The following is a 17,512-nucleotide window of genomic DNA, read 5'->3' on the forward strand; positions in this document are numbered from 1 at the left end:
AATTTACAGCTGGAGAATCTGAGACACACGCCTGTTCCTTCTCCTTACTCTTGGGAGGTTGAAATTAAAGCCCTTTATGCTCAGCAAGAGAATAAATCCAGGACACAGATGAAGCAGCTGCTCTCCAGGAGCTGACAACAGGGATGGAAGACAACAAACACTGAGCCCATAAAGATGAGACCCCCTCCCACCCCCAGGAGATGGGACATTCATCAAGTACAACTTTATGAACTGGGAGAGGAAAAAGGCAAGTAAAATGGTGTGAGCACCTACTGTGTGCTGATGGTGCACTGAGAAAGGTCACAGCAGTCCACCAGTCTCAGTGGCCACTGACTCAACTGCCTCATGTACCAGGCAGACAACTAGATCAAGCAGCCAGACAGAATAAAAGAGGGAGTTCTGGGCTTGGGATTATTTGGAGAGGGCGTGCACACCCCACCTACAGGCAAGGCAATCATCTTCCCTTTAAAAATACTGTGCCAGTTGAGCAAAACATTTCCACAGGACTCATTTGAACAGTGGCTGCAACCCCTACATGAATCTACAAAGCCCTAAAAGGCACAGGCTATGAACACTGGAAGCAGACTACTTGCTTTTCAATTCAGCTCTGGCACTTGCTCAACTGTGTGATTCTGGGCAAACCACCTAACCTCTCTGTGTGTCCGTTTCCTCACCTGTCAAATGGAAATAACAACAGTGCCAACTTCACAGGGGGGCTGTGAGAAAACCTCAATGGACAGAGCTCTACAGACTGGAAGAACAGGGTACAAAGGCAACCTTATCTTCCCACCTCCGGAAGCACTGCAGGGAAGATTACAAAAAATGTGTCCTAAGTACTCAGAATACGGAAAGGCTTCAAAGACGGTAGCTTTTCTATGCTGGGTCATCCCATAGCATTTTATTTTCAGTACTGCTCAAGAACCAGGCTTCTCACGTCCCAGTGCTGAGTTGGGGTCTAAATCAGTATTTCTCCCAACCAGTTTTTCAAAGTAGTGTTTTCTATGTATGTATCATGAGGAGGAAGAATCCATTTAAAGGTTTTGAAATAGTGTACACATACCTTACATTTTTTTCATCCTTTGAAAAAATGGCTACCACGAAAGAACCTTGAGAAGACAATCCTTAGGTACAGATATCCATCTTTTCCCATAATCTACTTTACTTGACGTATTATAAATGTTTGTTTTGATTTGGGATAATATTAGAAACTTACATGTGCCCTGACTCACAACTGCACAGAACCATTGTAATTAATCTTATTTTTAAAGAAATTTCTATTTTTTCCCCTCTCAGGAAATCAATTCTCTTCTATTGCAGTCACCCAGGGTGCAAAGACGTTCTAACTGGATGAAAATGCTCATCACAAATGATGAGGGATGTTGAGGCTAGAACTGCAGGGTACATCAAAAACAAGTAGTTTCCAGAATTCGCTTTCTACTTTGTTACTGGGACCCTCCATATTTTATAAATTCTGTAGTTAGTTGGGTAACAGCCTCATTAAAAATACATGTTGTCAAAGATATGGTGATGAAAAGAGAACTGACTCTGGGTGGTAAACACACAATGTGATATATGTAGATGATGTATTACAGAATTGTACACCTGAAATCTAGGTAACTTAACCAATAAACTTGAAAAAAACACATGTTGTTTAGGATATGGCATTGCCCCAAAGAAAGAGGAGACCCATGCGAGAGGGGTCAGGTTTGTTCTATTCCATATTGACCCAACACCAGAATACTTTTCTAAAAAGCAGTGCCATTGTTTCAAATTAGGTCCTTGGGAAAGGAAACAAGTCCTAAGTGATTCTCATACAGTTGAACACTATAATTTATAAAACAGTGACATGATGACCTACTCAGTATACTGTGGAAAACTGCAAAGAAGTAAAGTGTTTATGACTTGATGGATATGTCCAGGACAGGTCACATCTAAAAATCCAGAAGGTAACAAGAGGGGCTGGGGGTGGGACAAGAAAACAGGATAACACAAAACAAAACAGAAAGCACCCTACTCTCTTCTTTCGCTGGCTGTTCTGTTTCCTGGTAACTAGGAACTAGACTCTGCCTTTCTCGTTGACCACCACGCCGCCCACTGTGCATGGCACTGGCCTGGCAGATGGTAAGTGTTTGCTATTTTCTGAATGAGTCAGTAAAATGAATAAATGTGAGTGATGAAAGGGATTTCTCTTCCTTTAGTTAGATGCTTTTGAGTATCTAAGAAGGTGAACCATTTTTATTTTCTGTGTGACTTTGTTTTTCCTCTGAAAAAGATAGAAATGATAACAGAAATATCGCCACTGCCTTCATGTGGCTTTTATTGTTGCACATTTAAATAGCTTAGCTGACGTTGTTAGGGTCTAGCATTATACACAGCGTGCTTCTCTCCGGTGGAAATGTGGAAAGTGGGCCAGGTGACTGACAATAGGTCTGAACCTACCCCGACCTTCTGCAATACTTCTGTATGTTACCTCTCACGTCACTAGTCTGAAGCTATGACCATACTGAAATCTGAAAAGCCTTGCAGAGATACCTTCGCCAGGCTTATTAAAATAAGAGCATTTTAGTGTCAAATATTTGGTACTACCAGTATAGTGCTATACAGGAAAAAGACAGCCTTCGTTTTCAAAGAGCTTACAATTTAATAAAGAAATATGACATTGCATGCAAAGTTTGTAGCCATTGTGTGTTTGGAAACCTTTGCTTTCCTTGTCATTCCTTCCTGCTTCCTCCCGAAACTTGGCTCTGACAATTCCCCCCATGAGTCTTGAACCAAATGAAAACCAAGTCATCTGGGTTTCTCAGTAGTTCCAGTGAATAATTAAATACATCAAAAAATATATATTCAAAGTCCAAAGGGTTTATTTCCAATGGAGCCACTAAGCTTCTCATTCCAGAAAGAGAAAAAAAAAAAAGCAAACGAAAACAAAACGCACCACATGCTCAGTCAGCTCTGTGCCATTCTCCTGTCTGTGAAATAATGACAGCAGGCTCATGGGAATGAGCCACGCACCGCCCCCCACCTCTCCCAGACAGAGCCTCGGTGGGGAGAGCTGGGGGGTGTAGCATCTGTACATGAAGGAAAAGCAATTATGCCCACAGTAAATAAGACCCAGAAGTCTGAAGTCATGCGATGACTCCAGATTTTACTCCCTGCACAGTGGGGTGCTCAGATTTGCAATTCCTCCTGGTGTTCTGTGCCCATCCAAGTGCAGGGTAATTCAATTACATCCACGGCTTTTACTAGAACACAGTCACAGACTTTATTCAAAAAATACATGACAAACAAGGCTGCCTGTCAATAAATTCAGGTTCAAAAATATACCTTCCTATAACTGTTCAAAGGACGCAGGCCACGATTCTCAGATGCTAAAACATGAATTGATCACTGGCAAGAGACCACTTAAATAAAAATGAAAGAAACTCATTACTCACTTGATTAACAAGAAATTATTAAAATCCATTGCATGTCTGGTACCACAAGAGGTAGGCTTGGGGGCTGGGGGTGATCCCTGAAGCATTGTGAACTCTGTTTGGAAAGATGATCCTAGCAGCTGGCCTGGGTGGTGGGTTCACAGGTACTGGGTTTTAGCAGGGAGCCCATGAAGATAATATGGCAAATATCCAGACGCACGGATTGGAGGGAATGACGTTTAAGGATGTAGACTGTACAGAATGTGGTGTCTAGATATTGACTTCTGTTGCCTGTACCTCACTGCCAACTAGACATGCCCACCTGCACAGAGGTCCTACATGCGCAGAAGGGTCTGGATGTTTCCAAAAGTCCCCCTTCCAGACCTGCACTGTTTCATTAATGACACCACCATCCATCCATTCGCTCAAGTCCATAATCTCCCTCTTTCTTCCTCGGAGACAGTCCAGTTTATTTTAGCTCCAAAATAACTCATTCAAACTGCTTCTCCCCAATGCCACCGCCACTACCCTAGTTCAGGTTACCATCATTTCCCTATAACTTCTCAAATTTCATGTTTGCTGCTAGTCTCTCAATTCCTCATATTTGTTTTGTGGCAGGAGAGCAATTTTTCTAAAATTAACTCGCATCATCTTTAGTGAAGACACTTCAGAAATTCTTCAATGACTTTAGATAAGTCCAAACACCTTCACTCAGCCCAAAAGGTACCTAATGAACTCTCCCACATCGGCCTCTCAAGCCATGATCATATCCATCTCTCCCAGTTTTAGCCATACTATACGATTTTTGGTTCCCCGAATAAAGCACATGCCTTTGTGCCTCTGCTCACTGTTTCCCTCTGCTTGGCATCCTCTCCTATACCCCCTCCCCTTCACCTGATTAACTAGTACTATCCAACACACCTTAATGTGATACCACTTCCTCCAGGAAGCCTTCCTGGCCTGATCTCCACATCTGTGTTGGTGACTGTCCTCTGTGTCCCCAGTATCCTTCCTGATCAATCAAAATATACTCCAAGTGATTAGGAAAGCACCTAATATTTATCTCTTCATCCTACCCCCACCCCTTCTTTGCATTTCTAGATAATAACCTCCTCGGTGACAGGACTCATGAATGACTTGGTCCTTGGGGACTCTCCATCACCTAGCTCATTGATGGACATTTGATAGTCACTCAGTAAACATGTGCAGCCTGAGTGGTTGAGAAGAAAAATGGTCCCCAGACAGAGTCCTGGGGGTCGTGTTCATTTGACGGGCAGGCTGAGGGAGAGAAACCCACCAGAGAGACTAAGCGAAACAGCCAGGGAGAGAACCAACACAGACCTCACTGGCTGCCGGCAAAAAGAGAGAATGGTGAATGGAAAACACTGTCCAGTGCTCGCTTCGGCAGCACATATACTAAAATTGGAAAACACTGTCCAGTGTCCATGGGAGGGCAACTGAGGCGAAGCAAGAGGAGACTGCTTCTGAAAAGTGATGGGTGATAGCCTTGGTGCAGAAAGGTGAGTGGCAGGTGAGTTAGAACACGAGGCAACAAGACAATCTGGAAAAATACAAGTGCACGGTGTCTAAGGCAACGTGATAATGGAGGGGGGTGTCGAGGGTGAAGAGGGTGTGCGCATGTGTGTAAGCGTGTTACAATCCCCTTTAAAAATCTCAACCAGAGACCTGACTGGCAAAGGGAATGGGGAGACTATATCCAGGTACAGAAAAAGGGTTTACTGAAGGAAAGATATAAATAAATAACTGCATTCACACAGGAGATGCACCTGATCAAAAAAAAGAGAGCAAATTTTATCAAAATGTAAACTTAAAAAAAAAAGAACCCACCTTTGTGTTTCAGAAAGGACCTCTTAATGAGCTGTCTGCAATGACCATTTTCACTATCTATATCACTATTTCACCATCACTGGGACTCTCTCTTTTCATAGTCACCACAAAACTTGATTGCAGAATGCCTCAGACCTTATATGTGATCCCATAACCCCTTATGCAAATAGCTGCAGCTTTCCATCCAGTCAGATCCAAAGTAAGAGGGGACGGAGAAAACATCAGTTAAGGGGCACTTTTGAGTAAATAACGAATATGTCAATTATAGGCATGTCTAACCAATAAGAAAAAAAATGAATTTGGGCAAAAAGGGCCACGCTTTGCTTTACAAATAGGTCTTTCTTTTAAATCTCTCCCTATTAGATATAAAGTTCTGTCAGGTTCCCATGGTATTACTTTTACGTATAACAGTTTAGAGAACGCATTGAGGAAAAGCGGCTTAAAACATTAAATTACTTTCACGAGACATATGCTTCTTATGCAATCAACAATACATAAAGCATCAAGAAGCTCTAATTTTAGATATATTCATCCACAAGCATTAATCATTAATGCTAAATTTAATTTCTACATGGCTTCTTCTTTTCACACACAACTTTCCAAGGCAATACTACATGGCATCGCAAAAATATTAATTTACTTCTGTGGGAGCAGATTAAATTCCTAGAAAACAATCTGTGCGATAAATACATACACATTACAAGCCAAATGGAACTTTCATGAAAAAAACAACAACAATTTTCTTCACAATATATGTAAATCAAGCCATTCATGTTGTAGGCCTTAAACTTACACAGTGACATATGTCAATTCTTTCTCAGTAAAAAACTGGAAAAAAAGAAAACAGTTTTCTTATGGGAGACTGCATTTCTGACCAAACATCTGATCCCACGTCTTTCAGAGAAATGCATAACATCCTTTACATAATCAAATTACAAATAACATCTCAGTATATGTCAAAACTTATCAAATTGCATATATAGGAAAACACATCAAGTTAAAATATAGTGCCTACAGGGAATTCAGAGGTCCGGTATGACTTTTTCAAGGGGGTCACTGCTGAGCTGGACACATTTGCACTGCGCAGACTGTCCCATGTATTATAGGTTTGGGCCGGGAGCACCCCACCCACCGGGCATGGCGACTACCAAAGGAACACACATTTCCAACCCTCCTGGGGGAATTACTGCTCCCTTGTGTAGAGAAGAAATTTGAGACCAGGTAAAAAGGAATTACCCATATTTACGTCACTAGAGAACAACAGTGCCAGGTCTCAAACCCCAGTCTCCAGGAGGCCAGTGCCACCAACAGAGATGCAACGGAAAATGTGAGAGGAACCGATGCTTACCATATTCTAATTTCAGCCTTGCTCTTCCTGCATTAGGCAATTCATTCACCCAATATTTTCTACGCTGAGATCTAGCCATCCTTTTAACCACCCGTCAATTCCCTTGTCCCATGTATTCATATCCTCCTCCATCTTAATCTTGGATCAGGATACCTCACCCAACTGAATCTGGGTCCCTCTTCCTGAGGACAGGCGACAGGGATCCAGGAACTGCAGTGAAGCAGCCCCGCAGGGCAGGCTCTCCATGTCACTGTCCCTACACTGCCCTTCCTTCACTTGGTCCTTCTGTCCCCTGCACTGCCCGATCCGCAGGTGGCATCTTCTAGTCTCCTTCTGTCCCACCCAGAAAGGGCTCTGCCTTGGTAGCTAGAGTGTCGTGTGTCTGTTACGAAATGAGAGAAGGAATGTCCCTTCCCTCTCCACCTCGCCCATTCTTCTCTTTCTGTTTATCTTATTGTATCTCCAGCATTACATTGAGCAAAAGCATGAACACCGAGAGCCCCGGGCCTCTTTAGAAGAAGCTGGAGAAGTCTAAGTGTTTCCACTAAAGTTGGAATCGTGCAGTTTTGGGGGAGATAGTTCATCTCTCTCCCTTGTTATTTACATCTAAGGGCTTTTATAATAAAATATTGATCCATATAAAATATTTTCCAGTATTTTTCGTATTTTAAAATGTCATCATATGAAAAGTACTTAAAGATAAAAGAAAAAAACATTTTAGTTCAGTGCCCCTGGTTGATTTCATTTCATTTTAATTTTTACTTTACTGAGTGATGAAAGCCAAAACTCTGGGGCCACTCACCTAAAGGGCCACTCACCTCCAGACCTGTAAGTTAGAAATTCAAGCTCAGGAGGAGACCAACAGTAGCCGAAAGGGGCTGCGTGCTTACCCGGATGTAGGCGTCCTGGTGGTGCTTGGCAAAGTACAGCATGTTGTCCAGGGCTAACATCCCGGGAGGGGTCTGGGTGAAGTCCATGGCAGGGTTGACATGATTCTGTGATTAAAACAAAATGTTTGATCAGCAGAAATCTGGTTTCCCTCGTCAGGACCAAAGCTCCAAGGCAAACTCCACATAACCAAGTACGACGACATTTTCTATCTCCATATACACCCACTGGGGTGGCAGTGGGGACTTCTCCTGCAGGTACAGAGAAACCTGCTTTTATACCTGGGGTTAGGAAACTCAGCAGAAGGTCAGGGTATGTAGGAGTATCGTTAGACCTGGGACACTGCTGGAGAAAGAAAATAATGTAAGGAATTCCATTTCTGGTGGCTGTGCTGTGGTGGAACCAACAGCCTTTGGAGAGAAAGACCTGGGATGAAGCCACCTCTCTGCCACTGACCTTCCTGCACCTAATGTCCTCGTCCTCAAGTGTGAGGGTTATGGATGACCACTCCGCCCATGGACTTGCGGAATGGTCCAGAGCTACACAGTCTGCAGGCCTCTGAGCACGGATACGTGATACAACCCTGATGTCCACAGGCTCCTGACATCTGCCTCCTCTGGGGAGGGTTCTGGCCTTGTGGTCACCACACACAGTGCCGCGAATCGGGAAGACAAAACAACAGTTTCAAATACGCCCGACAAATTCTCCACGTGCTCAAGGTCTCCCGGGAACACGTCACAAGACTCTTGTTCAGAGCAGGAAACCACTCTCTTCCACTAAATCATCAGAAGAGATCACCAAAACCTGTCCTGAAAATTCATATCTGAATAGTGAGTGGTTTAAAGAAAGGCATTTTTTTGCTTAAAGAGATGAAAAAGAAATGTTGAAGAGCTATTAAAGAAAACCGCTTTGGATCCCCTTTTCTCTCTTCTGCCAGCACCTTTCCCCCCTTAACCTCTGTAAAATATATGGTGATGGCAAGAGAACGGACTCTGGGTGGTGGACACACAGTGCAATGTACAGATGATGTATTATAGAAATATACACTTGAAACCTATATAATTTTACTAACCATTGTCACCCCAATAAATTTAATTTAAAAAATGCTTTTACCTCATAATCTGGGTAATTTGTATGAAACTACATATTTTTCTTTTGTTGCTGAATAACAAACAGCTCCAATCTCTGATTCGCCAGGGAAATTTTGGTTGACTGCATTCTTTTTCTAATTCAAGTCCAGGAAAGCTTTCTTGTTCACTTTTCCAAGGTTTAAACAACACACACTTTTGTACATTATTTAAGAGTACATCTTAGCTGTCTTTTCCATGATGAGTTGAAAAAAAATATATGAGCTGGTTTTTCAACAACATGTAAAATTATAGGAGAGTGGAGGTGTCCACTGGTGACAATTCCACATCCACTGACAATTCCTGCCCATATCTCTAGAGCAAGCCGAACAGTGACTTCAATATTTTATTGTAGTATTTCATCCTGATTTGTTTATTAGGATGTTGGAAAGTTTTAAAAACACCAAAATACTACCACTTATGATAAGAGACATACCGCTCATAAAATAAATGTAATTGTAGCAAAATTGAAAATCACCGGACGCATCAAATGCTGTGGGGCTGAGCTTTAATCTCACACTTACTGGAGTAAGAGGGGTCAGGTTTGTATTTGATAGTGGGTGGATCGAAATGCTGGGAATAGGCAGAGATCTGGTCTAAAAAGTCACTTGCGATTAAAGGTTGTATAATATCTTTAGTTCTTCAGAAGAGAATAGTGGGACTTCTCCCATTACACATAAATTTATTATTTTGACATTGATGCATTCGATTTTAATGAACATGAGTAACATAAAAAAAAGTTAATACTGGCTGAGTGCTTTCGGGGGGAGGGGGCTGATAGCAGCAGTTTGTGTTTTTCATACATGATCTCATTCAGCCAACAGGCAGTGGGCACTAACGTCCCCAATTGATCGATGAGGAAACTGCATCGCAGATAAGATGAGTACCAGTTCGTAAGCTGAATGCATTTACTTTGGTACTGCTACCATTTAGATTTTACAGAGCCCGAGAAAAGTTCATTTGAGAAAAATATAGGCCAATCAATATTAGCTGCTACCCAGCAGGGTCCAGCCATCTATGGAGAGTGTGCCAAATATAAGAGAGAAAATCATGACATTTATTTCAGATTCATTTCTAGTGTTGGTGTATGAGTCTATTCCAAAAATAAATACCCAAAAAGGAAATCAAATGCCATCAATTAGTTTCTCTGAATCTAATTTGAACAACCCCCCAAAGCTATGTGTTAGTGACGCTGACCAGGGAGAAAATCCCCACGGCTCAAGAGTCATCAGTCTTGTTTGAACTGTGCTCTCAGGGTCCCCTCAAAACCTCCTTCTGTCAATCACAGCCCCCTTATGCACACATCGGGGGTATCGGATAGAGCACTGCTGCTTTCAAAAGGTCTTACAGTTAAGAAACAATACAATTATTTTTAGGGTTCTTTTAAAGAAACACATGGCTATTAGCAAATAGTCCCAATAAAGTAATGCCTGCTATGTGCCAGGCAGTATGCAAAGCACCTTGCATGTATGCTAACTCTTAGTCCTCATAAAACTCCAACAAAGGAGGTTCTATTATTATCCTCGTTTGACACAGAAGGAAACTGAGGCACTGAGCATCTGGGTACCTTGTCCAAAGTTTTAGGACCGTACGTGGCAGAGCCAGAATTTGAACTCAGATTACAGACTTTTAATCAGGATTTTAGTGTCAAGTGGTTGATCCACCTGACACTGCTGGGGGTTCCACAAAGATGTCCCACGTAGGTCCTCAGTTGTCGTGGTTCTCCTCAGTCAACGTTATTTACTCAGGCAAAGTGGGCCTGTGATCTGCCCTTTTCAATAAAAACTATAATTTCCCCATCCCTCCCAGACATAACAGACCACGTCTCTCTCATGTTCAACAAACGGTTCCTATTGTCTCTGACAAACAGGCTCCGACTAAACAAAAGCCAATTAGAAAATTGCGTTTGATTTTGTGGGAATTGCCTTAAATTATGAAGCACCACTGTATCTTAGATTTTAAAGATATTTTGTAGTCTGGGTGAATGCTGTTCTTCTTTTCTCTCTTTCCCTCTTTTTTTTTTTTTTTTTTTTTTTAACTCCGGGTATCATTTCCCAAGCCGGCTCGTCTCTCCTTGAAATTATTCTTTCCTTTTCCTCTTTTCGTTGTAATAGGCAGTAAACTAATTTTATAACCATGGATTTTGATAACAGAAAAACCATAAGAATTATGTGCGGAAACATTTGAAAGCTTTCTATACCACGACAAAAATACTCTGAGAACCTGCAAGGCCAACAGCTCCCCCACTCCTTTCTTATTTATGAGACTCCTTGGATACAGATTTCTTTTCTTTTCTTGTTCCATGTTACTTTTTTTTTCCCCACCTGTCTTGAAATGGAAGCTGCGTGAGCTTTGATAAATAGCTTGAAATTTTCCCTTGTTTTACTGCAAAGCCTGTGTACCTCTGTACATCCTTCGGAAACGCCATTTGTTAGCAGTGCTTCTCCTGAATCACATGAGACAGCTTTCAGCTCCTACAGAAAGAAAGACGGCTCCAGAGTTCTTCACCCTGGAAATGGGACTGACCAGGCCATTAAGATGGCACGATTTATTATTGTGTGCTGAGCACCCTACAAGGGGTTTGGGTATCGAGTTCCTGGAGAGCTCTTTCTCTTCTGTTACCCACATGCCAGTTTTTTAACTGAATCATTTCAATGGCACATCAAAGGGAATGTCCAAGGTCTAAGACAGAGAATCTTTCAACCTGGTCCAGGCCCATACACCAAAGCCTCACCCCCAGATTCTCTGATTCAGGAGGGCTGGGTGAGTCCAGCCATGTGTCTCCCTAACAAATACCCGGGTTTTGTAAATGCTGCTGGTTGGAGACCACACTTTGAGACCCACAGGTGGCTAGAATGGCTCACCTCAAATAACACAGGTAATATCAGAGTAAGCTCTAGAATCCAGATCACTGATTCCTCCAATCCCATGCAGCGTCTACTATACTATGCTTTGAACCCACTGGCTCCAAGGTGCAAATGTTTATCTGCTTGGTGCGTTAGCCTCTCATTGAGAAAACATACTCTTTTATTCAGAGAAAAGGATTTATAATTTTTCTCACTTCTCCTATTGCTCAAATTTCTGAGGAAAATAATACGCATTAGTACCTCCACAGAGGAGGCAGGAAACGGTAATCAGCCAATCTCTTCTACTCTTGAATGCTTCCTGGTCAGGGGAGCAGTGCCACACAAGCCTGAATGATTTTTAAATGAGCTGTGCTTTTCAATTAGTGTGGACGATCCTAAGACATGATTACAATAATGCTGGCCAGGTGACATACCATGGGGAACGCCTTTGAGAATGTGGGAGCTAATATTTGTGCTATATGAATGCCTACATTTGCTGAACAAATATAGCATTAGAAGCAACCTTTAAAACAAATCACATTGAGTGAATATTCATTCAGTCTACAAGAAGCCTCATCAAGGCTATTTCTTGCAGCTGGAAGTTTAAGGTCACGTTCTCCAGGGGGAGGCAGATCACTAGGGAGCTCTGTCAAAATATACATGCCTCCCACTCCTCACCTCCCCACCCAGGAGAAAGGAGTATGTGGGCATTTCAACACGCTCCCCAGAACTGCAGTTATCAACCTTGGATGCACCTGAAAATCCCCTGGGGGAGCTTTGAAAAATCCTGATGTCCAGACTGTACCCCAAATCAGTTCAATGAGAAATTCTGTGGCTGGGAACCACGCAAGAGGATTTTTAAAGCTCCCCAGAGGACTCCCATGTCCATCCAGGGCTGACAACACTTTCCCCTATCAGTGGACCTCAAACGTGAGCATGATCAGAATCTCTTGAAGGGTCTGTTCATCAGATTGCTGGACCCCACCTCCAGAGATTCTGATGCACTAAATCTGGGCAGAGGCCAGAGATTTTGGCTTTCATACAAGTTCTCAGATGCTGCTGACGGTCTCTGAACCATATTTTGAGGAATATGCTCTAAAGCCACAGGAACCCAACACAAGAGCGTGTTAGGAACCTATACCCAGAAGCAGGTGGTGTTGGAATCTTGGTTCCCTGGCCCAGGTGATTGCTTAGGCAGCGACTTCTACTGACATGTGGCTCTAGGTTGAACAAGCATTCCCTGAGGTGACACAGGCCCACCACTCTCTCACCTGTCTTCTTCACACATTTATATAAGGAAGCCCTTGATGACATCTGACTTTGTGACCTCCAATGTAGACCAGCGTTCCAAAGAGTCCTAGAAGTGGCCTTTGGAAATCTTTGGGATCTGGCCTTGCTCTTTCTCCATTAATGGCAATAAAAATCCATAGCTTGGATGAAGGAAGAGAAGGTATCCTATCAAGTCTGACCGAAGGGTGAGCAAGATGGTAGATATGCCGAAGGGCAGAAAACTAACTGTGACGCGGCGGGACGGGTACTGGTGGGCATCACGCTGAGCACTTCAGATAAGTGATTTCACTGAATCTTCCAAATACCCAGTGAGGTGAGTGTGATTCACGAGATAAATACTGTTCTTCTCTTTCTACAGAGGAGAGTCAGAATGTGTGACTTGTGTAAGATCACAACTAGTAAAAATGGCTGAGTCACCACTTCAACCCTGTAGCTTCTTTTCCTATGTAGGTTCAGCAGGTCTTCGGAGAATAGGAAGAGGGGCCTCATTAGCAAGAAGAAGCTTAACCGGAGAAATGTAACGTCTTGTAAAAGATTTTTTAAAAAAAAATCAAAAACACATCTACAGAATAAGAAATACGTGGCTTACAAATAATTCATGGAGCCCAGGTCCTCCTCAAAATTTGATTCTTTTAGGTAAAACACAAAGGATCGGCATGAAAGAAACATCCAGGAAGGGTTCAGGCCAAGAGATTCTAAGCCACCCTCGCTGGCCCACTGTACCTCCCTCTCACCTGCACGTTCCCTTCTCTTTGCCTGGCCTCTCTAACACCTCTGCTAATCTCTCGAATTCCACTCAACCAGGCTCTGTTTTCCCTGAGATGATATGTCACAAGTAATCTTTTGGGTAATACCTCTGATTCAGCTGAGCTCTGGGACTATCACAACTACCCACTGTCACTAAGGGAATCCCCTCCGGGAGAATGTTCTGCCACCTAGGAGAGTCCACCACTATTCATACTATCAAGGGCTGAGTGTCAGAGTTGGTGGTCAGTCCCAGAGGAGTCAATTTTACATGGCAGCCAGAGGCTCTGACATGTTGGGTTTCATTAACAGGAGCACAACCCAAGGAACAGAGGAGGTTCCACTGCCTGGGCCTGGGTCAGGCCACATCTGGACACGGCACTCAGTGCTGGGGTCACACTGAGGGCCAGCTCCTGACACAGGAAATCATGCACAAAGGGGTGGCCAGGAAGAAACAGAAATATCTGAACAGAAAGACATTATCAGAAAAGTTTGGGAAACAACAACAAACAAACCTTGAAATATTTAGCCCGGGAGGAAAAAGAAGGCGAGTGTGGTGTGGTGATGGAGGTAGGGTGGGCGTTCGGTTTCGAATACGACAGTTTTTAGGCATCTGAAGGATTAATACTCTGCTGTTCAGCTACAGAAAACAGGATCCTGCCCTTAGAAATACCGAAGCGAAGACGGGTGTACAGCGGGGGTGCTGTCGATACAACTACAGGGTGGAGGGTTGGAGCTAATGACTTCTCAATGTCTCGCAGCCCCCGATCCTTCTTTCTCTCATCAAATAATTTTGGATGTGTGCTACTGTGCAGGACACCATGGGAGACAGACATAACAACTTCCATCCAAAGATGAATTCAAAACAAAACAGCACTTGCCTTCAAGAAACTTCTGTCTCAGAAGTGAGTTGTTAAAAGCCTTAACAATACAGCTTTGAAGTATGCACGCATGTGTGTTCTCACGCACACACACACCCACACACTCACAAATAACTTCACATGTGCGCACAATGGAAGAGCTCACTAAAATTCTGGATTTAGGGTAAATTTTCTTAGTTACAAAATGATGTCCTTTTTAAAATTACTCTTAAAAGGTCAGAAAAGGCCACACACTGCCATGTATGCGACACATGCCGGTCTGGGTTCACTCTCACTCCGTCATCTTGAAGAAGCAGAGTTGACGTACTGAATAAAATGATGAACTTGAACATTGTTTATTGGGTATGTTGATTCAACAGTCAATACAAAGAATTACCATGAAAACTCAATTAAAAAAATGCCTTGGGAATAAATTCCTTTTAAAAGGAAGCCAGTTATGGTTTTTTGTTCTTTTTTTTAAAGCCTTCATGAATAATGAAATAATGCTGTCAAGGTTTATAAAGATATCTGTAATATTTCTACTGAGCTGAGCACACGCAGGTTTCTAGGTAATCCAGGCAGCGAAGAAACACCCTACTGTTTCTTCCCTAAACCCCACATCCTTTGTTTCACCTCTTCTTTTAGAACCCCCTTTTCTCCTACCTCTTGTCACTTTAAACAGGAGGTGACCTAGCACCAGTCACGCACAGTGGGTTTCTCCGGCTCCTTTTTCACCCACCCCCCAGGAAGAACAGGCTGAAAAACGGCATCAAAGGACACAGACCTTGCCACCCTCACTCCAGGGCAGACCTAGCCAATCAGTCAGGAAGCCTGGTCCCTGCCCTCCGAGCCCAGCACAGCTTTCCAGGCAGCTTTTGGTAAGGGGACCAGCACCAGCCTGGCAGACCAAACTCTTGGCCATGATGGAGCTAGGAGCTGATCAAGCTGCCAAGAGCAGAGGGATGCTGGGGCTTGCGGCCTGCAAGCCCCGTCTCCTCCAGGACCCAGCACTACTTGGCCCTAGAAGAGATGGTGCTGATGTTGATAATAACTCGAATTGGGCAGTAGCAGCTAACATACAGCGCTTAACGGGGGACTGTTCTAAGCCAGAGGGTGCTACAGCCCAGGGGCCAAGTACCACCAACCGCTTATTTGCTACAGCTATGAATTTGAAAGATTTTTTTTGCAGTTAGTGTTGTTGCTGTTGTTTCATGTTTTAAATTATTTTTTTAAATCCAGAAAAGAAAAATCTGCGACACATGAAAATGACACGCAATTCACATGTCAATGTCCATAAAGAAAGCTCATGTATTTACTATATACTGTCTGTGGCTACTTTCGCATATGCCCGCAAAGCCCAAAATATTTACTACCTGGCCCTTTACAAGGAAAGTTTGGTGATTCCTATTCTAAGTGTCCTCACGGCAACCAATGAGTTAGGGGTTAACCGAAAGTTAAAAATCTCCGCCAACAAAGCAATGCGAATTCTGTGCTCCCTGGACAACTTGGTGACCCTTTTGTCAATGCTCAATGTTTTACTTCCCTGGATAAATAGTGTAATGACTTCAAAGATCCCCAAAGGTCTAACTGGACAAATTCCACGTTCTTCAAATGTTACGTGGAAAGGAATGTTTGCAGTAGCCTGAGGTCCTGACCCGATGCCCCGCCCTGGTGTCCTGGGGCTCCTTTCTCCCTGTTGACCAAAAGCAAACCTCTGATACGTTTAGAGTGAAAAACTGCCTGCAGTTTGCATGTGCAGGGATCTGGATTGTGACTGGTAAGCGCTCTCCTTTCTCCCTTCAGTGCAGCTCTTGAAAATGGCAAAGACTGGCCTTTAAATCTGGAGGCTGTGGTCTGTGTTCTACAACAGAATCTATAGAATTCTTACGCCTATTTTAAAGATGAAGGAATTGAGGAGTAGAGAAAAATGTATGTTGTGGTCTGTCTGAATTTCTATAGCAGTATCTATTCCTTAGCAACGCATATTTGATATAGAGGCCTCTATATTCTTATTACATATAATACATTAGTATTACCAATATGAAGATAGAAACTTCGCACGTAATTATGATTTTTATTTTTTTTTAGAAAAAACTGAAAGGAAAGTTACCAAAGTATTAATAGTAATTATTTGTGGTGATGGGAAGGTGGGAGACTTCTTTTCTACCTATCTATAGTTTTCTAATTTTCTCTAATGAGTATGTATTAATTTTCACTTATTTATTTTTTATTAGAGGCATGCCCACTGTTCTCTAATCAGGAAAAACAGATCAGCCTGTAAAAGAACATGAGAAACAGTGTGGAATCTCCTCCTGGACCCTTCTCCAGCCTTTGCTGAAGCCCTTCCTGCAAGTCTGCACCCAGCTGTGCCAGAGGGATGCGCTCCAGGCAGAAAGGCTCACCTCCACTTTCCCACGTCAGTCCTGTGCAGGAGGGTGGATGGCTTGGGTTGACGGCTTGGGTCCTGCAAATAGCATTTCAGATAGTGTGAGGCGAGAAAAGTTTCCCATTGAGATGGCAGAGACCAGGAGGAGGTCGTGTCTGATCAGAATTCTCGGAACCAGGGGCAGTCTCAGGTCCTGAGGCCTTTTTGGCCTTTTCAGGATATTTGCTCAATTTGCTTCCCTGCCAGGGTGTAGCGTTTTGGACCTAAAGGAACCCTTTTCTTTATCCTGACCCTTTAAATCAGCACCTCTTGGAGCCTGACAGTTCACACCACATTTCATAGTCTGTCAGGGGACTGGATCACGGCTTCCATCTGGGTGAGTCACTTCACAGCGATAAGTCAGTCCTGGGCCAGCCCCAGGGTGATGTGGCCTGTAAATGTTGGCAGCTGGAGGACACTATAATCTTGTTGGGATCTTCCAGCTCCAAAGCCCTCTGACCTATAAATGGTCAGAGTTCCAGAAACACACTGGGTTGAACCATTAAAACTCCCAATATATAACCATTTTTTCCCCTACAAAAATGGAATTTCACATGGTTCAACCTAATAACGGTGGAGCTAAATAGATGCAATCACCCCAGGGATCCTGAGAGTTTCCGAAAGGAGATTCTAGAGAATGTAACAGAAGAAATTCCAAAAGGAATCAGCTGACGCTAAGGGTAGAAAGACCAGAGGGAGTGCCATAGTTTTGGTTTGAAAATC

At 43.1% G+C, this 17,512-nt stretch overlaps 1 protein-coding gene across 6 annotated transcripts in view; it reads right to left on the reverse strand.

Moving 5' to 3' along the window:
* ELMO1 (engulfment and cell motility 1) overlaps positions 1-17,512 on the reverse strand; it is a 476,666-nt gene that overhangs the window by 236,054 nt on the left and 223,100 nt on the right. For all 6 annotated transcript variants that reach the window (XM_074341005.1, XM_019726329.2, XM_019726327.2 and 3 more), the window contains one exon: positions 7,500-7,604. In XM_074341005.1, coding sequence (XP_074197106.1) covers positions 7,500-7,604 — 105 coding nt within the window. The remainder of the gene's footprint in view (positions 1-7,499; positions 7,605-17,512) is intronic.

Source organism: Rhinolophus sinicus, linkage group LG09 (assembly GCF_036562045.2).
Source record: "Rhinolophus sinicus isolate RSC01 linkage group LG09, ASM3656204v1, whole genome shotgun sequence".
Taxonomy (NCBI): domain Eukaryota; kingdom Metazoa; phylum Chordata; class Mammalia; order Chiroptera; family Rhinolophidae; genus Rhinolophus; species Rhinolophus sinicus.